The sequence below is a fragment of the Cebidichthys violaceus genome, unplaced genomic scaffold (genome assembly GCF_023349555.1).
Source record: "Cebidichthys violaceus isolate CVI_PGR_0920_01 unplaced genomic scaffold, fCebVio1.0.p SCAF_111, whole genome shotgun sequence".
NCBI lineage: Eukaryota > Metazoa > Chordata > Actinopteri > Perciformes > Stichaeidae > Cebidichthys > Cebidichthys violaceus.
The window spans coordinates 370,137-387,500 of record NW_027176276.1 but is presented as its reverse complement, the minus strand read 5'-3'; the positions used below and the strand labels follow the sequence as shown (position 1 = coordinate 387,500).

Sequence of the window (17,364 nt, the reverse complement as noted above, 5' to 3'; positions counted from 1 at the left end):
TCTGCCTTCACCAATAACTTTTAGAGGGAAGACGTTGAGAAGCTGCTGGTTCAGCAAAAGACGCCGAAAAGTTATGCCCCGCATTTCACCGCAAGATTTACCGCAAACTCCAGTTGCACTATATATATATTCTCCATCATGACTCAGCAAAAAACAGCAAATTAATGAACTAGAAAACACTGAATCATCACGTTGAAATGATTGAAAGTGGCGACACATCTAACGTAGAAGTGAGAGAAGGGAACAGAAAAAACAAAGATGTATATCTGAGAGCATCAGCACACAGATGAAGAGGATTCTGGATCAACATCTCTGGATCTGGATCTGTTTCTAGTCCATGACTCCACCACACTGAGCCACTAACCGTCTCCGGGTTACATCATTGGCTTTAATGAACATCATTATAATGGTTATGATCTTGGAGGCTGACGGGAGAGCAGTCGTAGCTCTGCAGTGAAGAGGAGGAAAGTTGGACCAAAGTTTGGTGATTATGCTCTATTAGCGTCAGTGAAGTCTGAGCAGTCCCTGGTCCTGGATCTGATTATCTGCCTCTGTTAGCATCAAGCCCTCAGACACAACACAGGCTTTGTGATCTAGATTAGGATTTTAAATACAGACCGCATGACTCTTACTCAGCAGATTATTTAACACGTTTCAAACCAGACCAGAACCAGAAGGTCTCCGGTCTCTAGAAAACACGTCAGTGTGAATACAGACCAGAACCAGAAGGTCTCCGGTCTCTAGAAAACACGTCAGTGTGAATACAGACCAGAGCAGATGAAGATAACAGATGACTGATGCTTTCTATTTTGTCTCCTGAGTGATTATTTGTTCATTCAACACTTTCACACACCAGCACACCTTTAGTGTGAGCTATTTATCTCTCCGGCTCATTATAACAGCTTTTATTCCTCCATCATCTTCCCTCGACCCAAACACTTTAATAACTTCACCACGTCTCAGCTGTGGGGTGTTAAGCTGCTGCCGTCTCATTGGTCCTCGGTGGGTAGACTTTATGACTGTTGACGGTGCAGGAGTACATCGCTGCTGTCAGGTTTAGACTCTGGTAACGGCCGCCGAGGTCGTGCAGAACGACAGGAAATGAGGCTCTTCACTCCTCCGCAGCTCGCTATTAAATACAGGCCTGCTCATTATTTGATGAGAAAGAGGAAATTATCTGAACACTGAACCCTCTTATTCCATGTTTAAAGTCAGTGTGATGATTTCCTGTTCTATACAAATAACATTCAACACCAACACATGTACTGTGAACGGGGGGGGTCAGTGAAGTCAAAGCTTCACGTGTTAAAACCTTCATTCTCTCTAGTGTCCAGCAGGGGGCGACTCCTCTGGTTGTATAGAAGTCTAGTCTAAAATGACTCTACTTCTCTCTTGATTTATTCCCTCAGTAAACATTGTAAACATGAGTTTATGGTCTCAATCTCTAGTTTACAGTCTTCTTCAACACAGCATTATGTTCATTTAGTACATTATGCTCCATCTAGAGTCAAACAGACCATAAAGCAGGGGATGATTTAGGGGCGGGGCTTACTGTGATTGACAGGTCTCTACCAGAGACGTATACGGTGTCTATATGTCACTCCTCCTCACTCCGAGTCTGAGTCAAGTCTCAGGTCTTTTGAGAAGAATCCAAATCCAGTTTCAAGTCTTTTCGAAAATTCAAGTTTTCAAACTTTTAGGGCAATAAAAAAACAAAAGTCTCAAGTCTTTCAGAGGAAGATTCAAGGACTCTTTGTGGTCTCCATTAACCAGAGAGCTGAGATCACACCAAATGAAGTGTTGCATCATGGGAGCGCACAGAACCTGTAAATGTTCCCCCTTTTGACTGAAGGTTTCTGCGGCCATTTATACATCCTAATTACATTTCACAGCCTCTGAGAGCTGCTAACACTTCTCACTGTGGAGCTCCCAACGTTGAGAACATTGAAAATACAATTCAGCAGCAGCGGCGCCTCATAACTTGGCTGTATTTTATAGCCGCCGGAGTCTATTTCCATCCCCTCTTCTGATTCGCTCCGCCGCGAGATGAACGAGGCGTTTAGGTGCCCGAGAGGTTTCGGGATTTATGGCGGCTCGCCGGTAGCAACGACCTCCTCCCGGTTCTCTTCCTCTCTCCTCACTCACAGCTCGGCCCACGCTGGTGGAAATGTAGCTCCAGAGACGGTGATGGAGAGGGAGGACGAGTGATAAGGGAGATAAATATTGAGCGAGGGGGCGGAGGAGTTAGCAAATAAGTGAGGTGGAGGGAAGTAAATATAGAGCGAGTGAGGAGAGGAAAGCATAATGATTTCATATGAATGTGTGGAGTTCATTAAGAATGAGGGAAATGTTCTGTTGATCTTTTATCAGATTATGTGATCTGTGTTCATGACGGTTTATGGAGACAGAAAGTGGAGAAAGGAAAGATGTGTGAACGTAGAATTATGATGCAGAGTATGACGGAAATCTGCTGCTTGTTTAGGTTATGTTTAAGAAACATAAATACTTGTTTATGTTTAGACAACATAAATACTTATGTTTAAGAAACATAAATACTTGTTTATGTTTAGACAACATAAATACTTATGTTTAAGAAACATAAATACTTGGTTATGTTTAGACAACATAAATACTTGTTTATGTTTAGACAACATAAATACTTGTTTATATTTTGACAACATAAATACTTGGTTATGTTTAGACAACATAAAGTCAGCTGGTTGACCACAAGTGTTCAGCTCAGCTCCCGGGTCAGTGCACCCAGGATGCAACTTTCAGGGGAATCCATTGGGCTCCGTCTGGGAACATGGTCCGGACCAGTTCTGTTCAAACCTAATCTGACCCAGGAAGTTAGAAAGTCATGTTCGTGTAGAGCCACAGCGTCTCACCACTGGATCTGCTCATGTGACAGAAGGGAGTTATGAAGAAGGGATGAAGATAGAAGAATGTACAAAGATAGTAATATAACAGAGAATGTGATGAATAGAGATGGACAAAGTGCAACAGAGTCCACATCTAAGAGCTAGAAGACAGATGTCGTAAAACAGACGGAACAGAAAAGAAGAACGGGTCAATAACGTATGAAAGTGATGTGAAGACTCACAAAGTCATTTAGTCACTTCTAGAACCCAGAGCAAGACGTTTGAATAAAGGTTCCTTCGCTCTCTCCATCACTCAGGTGGTAAATGTTTTTGCCGATACATACGGAAGGTGATAAACAGAGCTGGAGACACGTTGAGCCAAATAACCGGAGACGTGGGCTGAGCGTGATCAGACTGATGAATGCTTCCGTCTGCCAGCGCAGCACTTTGAACAACAAAGTACCTCTAAAGTCTCTCCAGTGTTTTTTTGTGGGGAAGATATCCGTCCGCCTCCAGAAACATCACGTTAACTCCGGCTGCCTGTCGATGGTTTGTGACTTTAAGTTGGTTCACTGGAGCGCCGCCAAACGCTTATGGCTTCTACAGAATGACAATGTTCTGAAAGTCAATAACACAAATTGAATTATTTTCTGGATATGAATGTCGGAGCTGTGGTGGCCGACTTCGGCCCGCTGCCCGTTTTTAAATGGAAAGAATAATTTTTAATTATGTATAATATGAGCCGAGCATATTTCTAATACATTGCACTCTTATGTACATTGAACATGTCGACTTCATTTAGTGAAATCTTTAACCTCTTGGTGTAGAAATCAATATTTTACCATTCTACATCTTTATAATAGACATATGTACAGAGTTCAATCTTATTCACGTTTGCGTCATAAGTTAATGAACAGAAAACAATATTTCTGCCTTTTTTAACTTATTTACAGATTTACACAGAACATCATAATATTTCAAATGAGCCATGCGCTGTATACAAATTTTAAATTATTGAATTAATCTTAACTAGATTTAAGAGCAGCAGAAATAAGTGTTGATGCACAGTTATTTTGATTATTTTTCTATTTTGTGTTGTGGTCTAGAAACAGATGTTTGAAAACTAAACATTCACTATTGTTTGACCAGTGACTCATTACATTGTTCTGTAGCTCGCCCACATTTAGCAACCATTTGGCCAGCTCTTTGTTTTAATAAACATTTTTCAATGTTGGTAAATTTCAATGATTAGCTAAATTTATTTTTGATGCATTTTGTTTTTGTGCAGATTTAAAAACGTTAGAAATGTCCAAAAACTGCAATAAAAAATTGTATTAAAAGTATTCATTAAAATTAAAAAAATAATATATTTTTTTCTAAATGTAGGGGGATTTTTTCCAAAGTCTAGCAGTATAGAGATATATATATATATATATATATATATATATATATATATATATATATATATATGTATATATATATATGTGTGTGTCCCGCTCTGCCGCCACACTGCAGTGGTTCTGTGCCTTGGTTCTGTGCCGTGGTTCTGTGCCGTGGCTCTGTGCCGTGGTTCTGTGCAGTGGTTCTGTGCCGTGGTTCTGTGCAGTGGTTCTGTGCAGTGGTTCTGTGCCGTGGTTCTGTGCCGTGGCTCTGTGCCGTGGTTCTGTGCAGTGGTTCTGTGCAGTGGTTCTGTGCCGTGGTTCTGTGCCGTGGCTCTGTGCCGTGGTTCTGTGCAGTGGTTCTGTGCAGTGGCTCTGTGCAGTGGTTCTGTGCCGTGGTTCTATGAAGTGGTTCTGTGCCGTGGCTCTGTGCCGTGGTTCTGTGCAGTGGTTCTGTGCAGTGGTTCTGTGCCGTGGCTCTGTGCAGTGCTTCTGCGCCGCAGTTTTGCGCAGTGGTTCTGTGCCGTGGTTCTGTGCAGTGGTTCTGTGCAGTGGCTCTGTGCCATGGTTTTGTGCCTTGGTTCTGTGCCGTGGTTCTGTGCCGTGTTCTGTGCAGTGGTTCTGTGCCGTGTTCTGTGCCGTGTTCTGTGCCGTGCGGCAGTAAAACCTGATTAGTTTCACTGTTTAAAATTGATTTGAAGGTCAGCTGGTGACGGTAAACACAAACCAGAGACTCTGTGAGGAAAGTAAATGGATTCATTTACTGCAGCCGCACCGCTTCACTCTCCTGCTGCTCAAACTCAGTGAGGGTTTCACGGTCGACCCTTTGTCACCGTCTGTCCTCTGATTGGACAAGTGTCTCCTTCTTTTATCCCTAATTGGACGATAAAAAAAAAAGTTTCATTTGTCGTGTTTTGTCTCCTCAGTCGACCTCCTGAAAGTCTCCAGCCTTCAGAAGTAAAGGATGAACTACGTGACGTAATCTAATTAACGTCGTCTTTGACTCCTTATCTGGCTGCACATCGTCGATTAATTGCCCGGGCAACGGTAACCCACGGCAACCGACACGCCGCGAGGCGAATGTGCTTGCTTCTGTTCTCCGAGTCTCTGTGTTTCTCTAAACTCCTCCTCTGTGTCTCTGCAGGGCCGGGTTTGAACAGGATATCGAGGGCGACCACTCGGCTCACCCGGACAGCTGCCACGGTGAGACACACGGCCACACTGCTCACCACAACAACATGACGCGAGGCGGAGACGGTGTCAGAGGTGGTGGATTGAGCACCAGCAGCGACGATACAGGAACAACAAATGATGATGAGAGATGAATGGGTTTCTGTGCTGCAGAACGTGACCGTGGTTGTGTTGTTGTTTTTGTTGTTTGCAGCCGATGTGTTGGCGACGACACGGAACCAGGAGTCTGCATCCGACTCCGCCTACGGTAAGAAACTCTAATTATCACTGCTTTCATTCAGGCATCGAACCTCCGGTTCTGAAGAGTGAAGTCAAAGCTTCACGTGTTAAAGCTGCATTCTCTCTAGTGTCCATCAGGGGGCGACTCCTCTGGTTGTATAGAAGTCTATGAGAAAATGACTCGTGTCTTCACTTCACTGTAACAGTTTTTGGTCACTAAAAATGTCTGATTCAGCTTTCAGTTGTACTTGGCTCCACCCTCTCGTGTAGCTTCTAGTTGCAAAAAAACAATATGGCGACATCCAAAAATGCTAATTTAAAGGCTTCAAAACCGCAGTCCACAAACCAGTGGTGACGTCATGGTGACTACGTCCACTTCTTATGTAGTCTTTGTTTCAGAGGCCGACAGATAGGCCATGGTGGAGGTGACCGGACTGCTGTGGTACTCCACTTCTTCATGAAGTCTCTCTGGTGGATTTCCACATCCAGCGGTTACAGCAACTCAATGAATCATCAGCAGTCTTTGTGTTTGAGTCACCTGATCAACGTAGGTCCAGTGTTCTCTCTCTCTTAGCTCTGTTTTTGGTCTCCTCCACCTCCTGAGGGAAATATCAACCAACACGATGAAAGATTACCAACCGTAGCTTTAAGTAAAGACTTTGAACTCTAATCAGTGACAGATGGGAGAGCAGCAGGTTTATTAAAAGAGAATAAGTCCCAGAAGACACAAATAAAATGAAAGTGAGGAGAAGAACTGGAGGGTTTCAGGAGAACATGCTCAGTTCGGTACAGTAGCTGGTCAGATCACAATCCAGCAGATGAAAGCGCCGAGCGGCCTCGCTCTATATTCATGGCTGCTTCCACCCGACTGTCAGGAAGTCCTGCTCGTAAACCGGCCGAGGGATTGTCATTCACGGCGGGACGGCAGACCCATGCGGTGAATCTCATTACGGCTCTTTAAGCTGCATTACTGTGATTAAAGCCGGAGATGAGGGGGGGGGGGGGCACAAACACAGATCTCTGATACGAGGTCTACTTGAGGGGAACTCTTGAAGTGAACTCGAGTGGCTGCAACACGTCGGCAGTGATGAAGAGGAGGAATATGCACAGAAGAACTTAAGAGGATTAAGAGAACTGAATGAGATAAACGACTCGTTCTTTTCCACCACAGACACTGGTCCGGCTGTCAATGACCTCTTTTTATCTGAACCTCTTCGATCAGTTTTGTGCGTCGTCATGGTTGGATTGTTTTGCGTCATTCCTGCAGGCGAGCAGCTCAGATCCTATCAGAGAGCTGCAGCTTCTAAACTGAATACCACGGGGATCATTCATTCATTCATTTAGTTGTAAAGAGCAGCCGAGTCCTCGGAGCTCGGAGCTCGGCTCGCTTTGTATTCTGCCACCTAAGTTAGTTGCATTCACCTGGAGTCTAAATGAGCTCTCGTTAGACGACTGGAATGAAAAGTACAACAGGAGAGAGGAGCTCTGAGAGCTCAAACGTAGTTCACATCGTTCTATCTGCTGCACAAATCAAGGAAAACCAACCATGATAAATGATAAAGCAAAAGCATTCATACAGCATGATAGTAAATCAATAACTAGATTTCAAGTTAAAGTCACTACGAGGAACCTTCATTCTGTGTTGGTTCTGTTGGTCCCTGTGGACTAAAGCTGTAGTGTCTCTGAGCACCAGAGTCCCTTTAGTCTGCCCCTCTCAGTCCTGGTTCTGGTTCTCCCGTGCCTCCCTTCCCTCCAACGGGTCCAGCAATACGTCCTGGGTCTCCAGCGGTGTGGAGTCGGTGTTGGCTCCCAGACCGGTCTCTGCTGGAGGATCTGGGTCTGTCCACGGTGGACCGGTCTCTGCTGGAGTCTGAGCTGAAGGAGGTTCTGGTGAACCTGCATGATTTCATCTGGTTTCACCAGAATCCGACCCGGTGGCTCCGATGACGAGCATCAAGAATAACTCTGTAGAAACAGACCATCTTCTCTCTGATGGTCTCTTTACTGATGGAGGTCTGATAGAGGACCAGGACTACACTGAGACTGTTTCATACAGAGGATCAGGACTAGACTGGTTCCTCACTGTCAGGTCTAACGTTAGCATGCTTACATTCATGCCATTAACTTGAAATCTGAGGCGTCTCTGAGGAAACACTGATGTGCAGTGAACCGTCACTGATGCTCCTCTAGTGTTCACGATGTGTTTGTCAGAATTCACAGACTCACGGTGCAGCTAGAGGACCAACTGGAGCTCAGGTGTGTTTGTATTAATCTGCTGCAGCTTCACCTCTTCACTGCAGAGAGAAGAAGCCGTCACTCATGAAAGGTTATAAAACGACGAGTTGAACAGTGGAAACACACCTCGCTGTGCGGCGATTAGCCACCGCCTGACTGACGTGATTACCGGCACAGCGGCCAACAACCATTAACATGCTTTCATCTCTTAACCGTGGTGATTAACTTTTCTGACGTTATTGACGCCTGCGGGGATCACAGTTAATAGCACCACGGCGACGCGACGAGAGCCACCGGCAGCCTCGGCACACACTCGGCGACGCCTTCGCGGTGAAACTCCGCGGTGAGCACGTGGCGAGGAGTGAATGGCGTAGCTGTTCAACAGCAGACACCACCTCCATACAGCCGTTAACCGGCGGTGTCAGGCAGCCGGGCGTGAAGGACTCCGAACACGACGAAGCACGGTCGTATCAGTCCGCCGCGTTCCGCCAGAGTGGCCGCCGTCACTGTAATGACATCATTTGGCGGGGAACTGTTCCCGTAACGACGTTTTCTCTGCAAATTGGTTATTTAGTGCCCCCCCCACCCCGGCTCTGAATGGACATAAATTGGCCGTTATGCCGCCTGCGTGTCGTTACAGGGTCGTTTTATGGTTTCATATCAGACCACAGTTGACGTTGTGCAGAATGCGAATGATGATGGTTTCCTGGATGACGTGAACGCCGTCTGTCTGCGACCTTTACACGAGTTACTGCAGTGTTGGTGATGCAGGACATGAAGGACATGATCTGTAAAATGGTCGTCGTGTGTCCTTCTAGTGGAAGAGATTAAACCGCGCCACATGTTCATCCAGAGGAATTAGAACTAGACAGTTATGAAGTGAGACCAGAAGCAGACGTGGAGCTTCATGTACAAATGAACAGACAGCTGCGGACGTTTAAGCCACAGAAGTTTGGGGATTTTGTGCCTTTTTTTCTGTCACATAATGATTGTAAAAACCTAAACAACACAATTAATTTGCTGTGTTTTATAAAGAAAAACAGTCTTGTTCTGTATAAAGGGTCATGAGAGAACAATGTAAAGCTTGAATATCAGCAGATGAAGAAGATGAAGCTGTAAGTTTCCACCTCCGTCTGTTTTTAACCACATGAAAGTGCGACTGAGACATTTACAGGATACTTAACGGCTCAAAAGCTCTTTTAATTGAAGCGTTGAGCGTCTTATCGCTCCGCAGCAACACGACAGCGTGACATTCAAATGTTCACCGTTTCAAACGCGACGGACTTCCCTCAGAGACTCGGCTCAGACTTTTGTTTTGTGGATTTCAAGGCAGCTGGAAGTGAAAACAAGCAGAATTAGAAGCCCTGGAAGGTTAATGTAACGCTGTACTACGGACATAATGAGGAAATGTTCATTGTTATTGATGACGAGGCGCAAGAACTTGAATTGTTCGCTGACATCGTGTTTAATTAGTTTCACTGCAAAATATCTGATCTTAGTCGTATTGATGGCAGCACGAGGTTCAGTTTAGAGAAACATACAACATATACATTTAATCATTCAATAACGTTTAAAGGAGGAACTTTTAGATTTTGGTTTATTAACTCTGGTTTGCTGGCGGTAATTTATGATGTATGGAGTGAAACAACGAGATATCATGAATCCCTCTACATTTCACTCTAATATGTCAACAACATGAAACAAGACTTTTGAACCTGGTTTTATCAGGAAATGTATTCAAATTAACACATATTTAATATAATAATGCCTCGTTTTTAAAGTAGCATTTCAGAAAACTTCTAATACAACAAGATGTTGTCTTAATGTCAGTAATCAACTGGGGAAGTTTCATTGTGATATGTTGTAGTTTATATTGTGTAAAACAATATATTTAGTTTAGTTTTGTTTCAGACGATTGAAAAGTTTGATTGAGATTCATTGTGCTGAATTATTATCGGATTCTACACCTTCCATCTTTCCTGTAGCTCAAAGTAGCGTGGGAAGTTGTCTTACACACACACACACACACACACACACACACACACACACACACACACACACACACACACACATACTGCCTCAGAGCTGACATTTCTGCTCCGTCATCTATACTGGATCTCAAGGTGTGTGTGTGTGTGTGTTTCTGAGGGAAAAGAGGAGGAGGTGAGGATGTCTCCATTAGATCCTCTACTCTGCTGGAGATATATATATATATGTATATATATATACATATATATATATATATGTATATATTATATTCATATATACAGTTGTGGTCAAAAGTTTACATACACTTGTAAAGAACATAATGTCATGGCTCTCTTGAGTTTCCAGTTATTTCTACAACTCTGATTTTTCTCTGATAGAGTGATTGGAACAGATACTTCTTTGTCACAAAAAACATTCATGAAGTTTGGTTCTTTCATGACTTTATTATGGGTTAACAGAAAAAGTGACAAAATCTGCTGGGTCAAAAATATACATACAGCAACATGAATTAGCAATTTTGGTGACTTAGAAAGTTGTGTCAATGAAATGAGCTTCATAGCATGGCCTCTTAACTTCTTGTGAGTGATTATGAGTGACTACAGCTGGTGACTTCTCTGAGGCCATTTAAATAGGGCTCATTGGATACAAACGCCCACAAACGCTACAATGGGAAAGTCAAAGGAGCTCAGCATGGATCTGAAAAAGCGAATCATTGACTTGAACAAGTCAGGAAAGTCACTTGGAGCCATTTCAAAGCAGCTGCAGGTCCCAAGAGCAACAGTGCAAACAATTGTTTGTAAGTATAAAGTGCATGGCACTGTTTTGTCACTGCCACGATCAGGAAGAAAACGCAAGCTATCACCTGCTGCTGAGAGAAAATTGGTCAGGAGGGTGAAGAGTCAACCGAGAACCACCAAAAAGCAGATCTGCCAAGAATTAGAAGCTGCTGGAACACAGGTGTCAGTGTCCACAGTCAAGCGTGTTTTGCATCTCCATGGACTGAGAGGCTGCCGTGCAAGAAGGAAGCCCTTGCTCCAAAAGCGGCACCTTAAGGCTCGACTGAAGTTTGCTGCTGATCACATGGACAAAGATAAGACCTTCTGGAGGAAAGTTCTGTGGTCAGACGAAACAAAAATCGAGCTGTTTGGCCACAATGCCCAGCAATATGTTTGGAGGAGAAAAGGTGAGGCCTTTAACCCCAAGAACACCATGCCTACCGTCAAGCACGGTGGTGGTAGTATTATGCTGTGGGGCTGTTTTGCTGCCAATGGAACTGGTGCTTTACAGAGAGTAAATGGGATAATGAAGAAGGAGGATTACCTTCAAATTCTTCAAGATAACCTAAAATCATCAGCCCGAAGGTTGGGTCTTGGGCGCAGTTGGGTGTTCCAACAGGACAATGACCCCAAACACACATCAAAAGTGGTAATGGAATGGCTAAATCAGGCTACAATTAGGGTTTTAGAATGGCCTTCCCAAAGTCCTGACTTAAATCCCATTGAGAACATGTGGACAATGCTGAAGAAACAAGTCCATGTCAGAAAGCCATCAAATTTAACTGAACTGCACCAATTCTGGCAAGAGGAGTGGTCAAAGATTCAACGAGAAGCTTGCCAGAAGCTTGTGGATGGCTACCAAAAGCGCCTAATTGAAGTGAAAATGGCCAAGGGACATGTAACCAAATATTAGCACTGCTGTATGTATATTTTTGACCCAGCAGATTTGATCACTTTTTCTGTTAACCCATAATAAAGTCATGAAAGAACCAAACTTCATGAATGTTTTTTGTGACAAAGAAGTATCTGTTCCAATCACTCTATCAGAGAAAAATCAGAGTTGTAGAAATAACTGGAAACTCAAGAGAGCCATGACATTATGTTCTTTACAAGTGTATGTAAACTTTTGACCACAACTGTATAGCAGTCGGTCCTGAAGAGACGCTTTCTAAAATGCCACATATCTGTTTAATAACAGGCTCTGCTTGTTGAGCAGCTGAATATCAAACCTCGACACCTTCTGGCTTGTGACTGAAGGTCTTTTAGTTTCTAAAACCACTGATAAATGATAGTCGGTCTGATTTTTTATTGTTGTAAACTCATTTTGTTAATATTTTATACTCGATGTATAGACAGAGGCTTGTGCAGCTGTTTCTCTTAAAGCGTCTTTACCTCTTTGAAGCAGCGACACAAGCTAGACATCCGATCTTCTCTCTCGTTTGGCTCTGGTTTTGGTCTCCACCACCTCCGGAGAAGAATATATCATTGAATACTTCAAATATATTTTTGATATATCAGAAAATCCTCTGAGGAATGAGGCTTCATTTATTTAAAAGAGAAGTGATAAATACAAACATCACGATCCAACTGACATCGGACCTTATTTAGAAAGATAGATAGATAGATAGATAGCTAGATAGATAGATAGATAGATAGATAGATAGATAGATAGATAGATAGATAGATAGATACTAACTTTATTGATCCCGTGAGGGGAAATTATTTTGTTACAAGCAGCAATAGGTTCCAGAGCAGCAATAGGTTACAGGTATAAAAATCTTAATATTATATATAAAGAAAAAAGAAAAAGAAAAATACAAGAAAAATACACGTCACAATACACAATATATACAATTATAATAGAGTAAAGATGTTATATAAAAAATGCACACTATATACACAGTGAATAGAATAACAGAATAATATTAAATCAACTAAATAAACAGTAGTCTACGATGTCTTCAGAAGTACGAGGATAAAAACAAACCGTACAAAGAGTGTGTAGAACAGAGAGACAAAGAGTGTGTGTAACAGAGAGACAAAGAGTGTGTGTAACAGAGAGACAAAGAGTGTGTGTAACAGAGAGACAAAGAGTGTGTGTAACAGAGAGACAAAGAGTGTGTGTAACAGAGACAAAGAGTGTGTGTAACAGAGAGACAAAGAGTGTGTGTAACAGAGACAAATAGTGTGTGTAACAGAGAGACAAAGAGTGAGATTACACTGGTCGAGTGTTTGTGACGCACACAAGAGCAAAAACAAAAAGTGTGTGTGTGTGTGTGTGTGTGTGTGTGTGTGTGTGTGTGTGTGTGTGTGTGCATCCAGTAAAAGTGTGTGTGATCAAGTGCTTGGCGGGAGATTTTACGAGTCGTACATGAGTGTGTGTTTTTGTGTTATTGTGTGTGTGTGTGTGTGTGTGTGTGTGTGTGTGTGTGTGTGTGTGTTCATCAGTGAGAGGGCAAAAGAGACATCATGGTGTGTTTAAGTGTTTTTTAATGAGCTGGAGCTCTTACAAGTGGACTGAGTGTGTTGTGGCTCATGCTGAACAGGCGGACACACACACACACACACTAATTATCTTCTCCTCCCGGCGTCGAGCAAAAATGAGGCGCAGAAATAAGAGCAGCTTCTCTGCATGAACTTCAGTCCAGCGGAGATGATTCTGTGATTCATAAGTTCTCACTTATTGTTCTTGGTGACGCTCTGAATAGAAGAGCGGAGCGTGAACACTTTATTAGGTTCTCATGCCAATAGTTCACAGGTGTTCTAGTTCTACTCATAGTGTACAGGTGTTCTAGTTCTACTCATAGTTTACAGGTGTTCTAGTTCTACTCATAGTGTACAGGTGTTCTAGTTCTACTCATAGTTTACAGGTGTTCTAGTTCTACTCATAGTGTACAGGTGTTCTAGTTCTACTCATAGTTTACAGGTGTTCTAGTTCTACTCATAGTGTACAGGTGTTCTAGTTCTACTCATAGTTTACTGGTGTTCTTGTTCTACTCATAGTTTACTGGTGTTCTAGTTCTACTCATAGTTTACTGGTGTTCTTGTTCTACTCATAGTGTACAGGTGTTCTAGTTCTACTCATAGTGTACAGGTGTTCTTGTTCTACTCATAGTGTACAGGTGTTCTTGTTCTACTCATAGTGTACAGGTGTTCTAGTTCTACTCATAGTGTACAGGTGTTCTAGTTTTACTCATAGTGTACAGGTGTTCTAGTTCTACTCATAGTGTACAGGTGTTCTAGTTTTACTCATAGTTTACTGGTGTTCTAGTTCTACTCATAGTTTACAGGTGTTCTAGTTCTACTCATAGTTTACTGGTGTTCTAGTTCTACTCATAGTGTACAGGTGTTCTAGTTCTACTCATAGTTTACAGGTGTTCTAGTTCTACTCATAGTTTACTGGTGTTCTAGTTCTACTCATAGTGTACAGGTGTTCTAGTTCTACTCATAGTTTACAGGTGTTCTAGTTCTACTCATAGTGTACAGGTGTTCTAGTTCTACTCATAGTGTACAGGTGTTCTAGTTTTACTCATAGTTTACTGGTGTTCTAGTTCTACTCATAGTTTACTGGTGTTCTAGTTCTACTCATAGTGTACAGGTGTTCTAGTTCTACTCATAGTGTACAGGTGTTCTAGTTCTACTCATAGTTTACAGGTGTTCTAGTTCTACTCATAGTTTACTGGTGTTCTAGTTCTACTCATAGTTTACTGGTGTTCTAGTTCTACTCATAGTGTACAGGTGTTCTAGTTTTACTCATAGTTTACTGGTGTTCTAGTTCTACTCATAGTTTACTGGTGTTCTAGTTCTACTCATAGTTTACTGGTGTTCTAGTTCTACTCATAGTGTACAGGTGTTCTAGTTCTACTCATAGTGTACAGGTGTTCTAGTTCTACTCATAGTTTACAGGTGTTCTAGTTCTACTCATAGTTTACTGGTGTTCTAGTTCTACTCATAGTGTACAGGTGTTCTAGTTCTACTCATAGTTTACTGGTGTTCTAGTTCTACTCATAGTTTACAGGTGTTCTAGTTCTACTCATAGTTTACAGGTTGTACCAGCTGTTTGTGTGTTGTACTAGTGGGTTCTACCCGCAAGTCATTCATGATACCAGTAGTTTATGAGTTCTACCACTGGTGTTACACTGTACCGGTAGAATACAAGTTCTACCAGTAGCTTAGAACTTTTAGCAGTAGTTTACAAGTTTTACCAGTAAGTTAGAAGTTATACCAGTAGAATACAAGTTCTATCAGTAGGATGTGACTCAGACTCACAGTTTACAAGTTACAAGTTCTACCGGTAATTTATACGTTCTACCAGTAGTTTAGAAGTTCTACCAGTAGTTTATACGTTCTACCAGTAGCTTAGAACTTTTAGCAGTAATTTACAAGTTCTACCAGTAGCTTAGAAGTTCTACCATGAGAACTTGTAAACATGTTACTAGTAATGTACCAGTGGTTTATAACTTCTATTAATACTTCATATTTTGTACCTGTAGGTTACATGTTCCACCGTTTCACAAGTTCCACCGTAGTGAATAACCAGTAAGTCTGTGTAGTTTAAAACACAACACATGCTGTAAGTTCTCCGCATTAGAACAGGATCTTCTACAGATACTGGTGTGATGTCTCTAGTAGTACCTCAGCCCGTTGTACATCAGTGTAGTACTTGAGATTACGTGTGTTGTAGTGGAGATTCAATCAGCAGGTCACTTCATGTTGGTCAGATTAAAGGTTACTGCATGATTACTGAGTTTCCTGGTAACTGCTACTAACGGACACACACACACACACACACACACACACACACACACACACACACACACACACCTCCAGCTGATTTCATGAGACCTGCCTGATTGCTTTGTGTGTGTGTGTGTGTGTGTGTGTGTGTGTGAGAGAGTGTGAGAGAACATTTTCTTTGCTGACCTTCTCTCATCAGTCTTGATTTACTCAGTCAATCAAGAGAGTGTGTTACCTGTGGCTCACACACACACACACACACACACACACACACACACAAACACACAAACACACACACACACGTAGCGAGATATCCACATTGATTGACCCGGTCGATAAAAACACAATATGTAGCTCAGTGGGAATCAATCAACAACAAGGAAGGACACAGTCAGAGGTGTTTCACCCTATCAGGTGTGTGTGTGTGTGTGTGTGTGTGTGTGTGTGTGTGTGTGTGTGTCTGTGCGTGTGTGTGTGTCTGTTTGTGTGTGTGTGTGTGTGTGTGTGTCTCTGTTTGTGTGCGCATGAAACAAAATGAGACGTAACACGTTGAATCTTTAGAGTTGTATGTCTGAGCTGCCAGTCTTTATGCTAAGCTAATGCTAACCACATGCTGACTCCAGACGGTGCTGCTCTTCATTGATAACAAAGAGCTTTTTAATGTAAGTTCTGATGTTTTACATCTAATGTGGTTCCATGATGAACGTGAAGACGATGTCGTCGTTTAAGACGTTCACATCGTTAGATTAAGAAGATGAAACCTCTCGTCCCGTTTCCCAGAGCAACCGCTGCATCTCTTTGATGTGAACTCCAGAAAAAGACCATTTCACACTCACTTAACCGCTGGTTCTCCTGAACGACCAGAACAAAACCGTGATGAAGTTTAGTTCCTCCTCTGGGGGAGTTTAGTGCACACACACACACACACACACACACACACACACACACACACACACACACACACACACACACACACATGTGCAGAGAAGTGTGTGTTGTAGTTGTGTTCATGTTCAATAACATGAATGCTATATAATATCATAATATAATATCTGACACATTTAATATCAGATGATAAATTAGTGTGAAATGGTTTCATTATGATGTCATCGTTTGACACATATTGAGTGAGTTTCTAGTTTTGGGTGAAATTGAAACATAAATGAATCTAGAATATAAGAAAATACATTCGGCATGAATTACTTGAACAAAGGTAAAACATTAAGAATCTACTTTGCATCCAACATTTGTTTTTTAAGAAAATGAACTTCAAGATATTAATAGACACTAACGTTGGAGCTCCGGAGGGAGGAGGAGAGCTCAGCTCCCGGCAGCAGCGTCTCCTCCTCCTCCTCCTCCTCCTCCTCCTCCAGGAGCAGAGCTTCTCCTCTCTGCTGGAGACCCAGGATGTATTGCTGGACCCGCTGGAGGGAAGGGAGGCAACGGGAGAACCAGAACCAGGACTGAGAGGGTCAGACTGTCAGACCCTGCTGCAGTAGAATGAGAGGTTTCCTGAAGGGACTCTGGTGCTCAGAGACACTACAGCTTTAGTCCACAGGGACCAACAGAACCAACACAACTTGAGAGTTCGTTCTACTAGCTTTAAGTACTTTCATAAATGGCAAAAATCGGTGGCGAGCACAAACGTCAGGTTTCAGAGCGTCGGTAGAGACAACAAAGACACTTTAGCTTTCTTGTGCTCCACAGACCTTCTGCTGCTGGACCCGTCTGGCTCTGAGGGCAGTTCACTGTTCTCTCACAGAATTAAACACTCAAAACACAGTGATAACAACACCGGGCATACCGCCATTAAGAGGTGGAGTGAACAGTCCATTAACACCGCTGAGGGAGCATTTAGTGGGCGCTTCCCTTCCCATCACCATCACCATCATCATTATCACCCCATCACGGCTTTAATGCAACCGGAGCGGCACACCAACCTCCCCTCAGTGGAGCATGACGGGTTCCCAGTACGGC

General features: G+C 42.8%; 1 protein-coding gene across 6 annotated transcripts in view; it reads left to right on the top strand.

Annotated features, from left to right (window-relative positions):
- LOC137868467 (semaphorin-6D-like) overlaps positions 1-17,364 on the top strand; it is a 97,300-nt gene that overhangs the window by 58,835 nt on the left and 21,101 nt on the right. For all 6 annotated transcript variants that reach the window (XM_068705256.1, XM_068705255.1, XM_068705258.1 and 3 more), the window contains 2 exons: positions 5,385-5,443; positions 5,625-5,678. In XM_068705256.1, the coding sequence (XP_068561357.1) occupies positions 5,385-5,443; positions 5,625-5,678 (113 nt within the window). The remainder of the gene's footprint in view (positions 1-5,384; positions 5,444-5,624; positions 5,679-17,364) is intronic.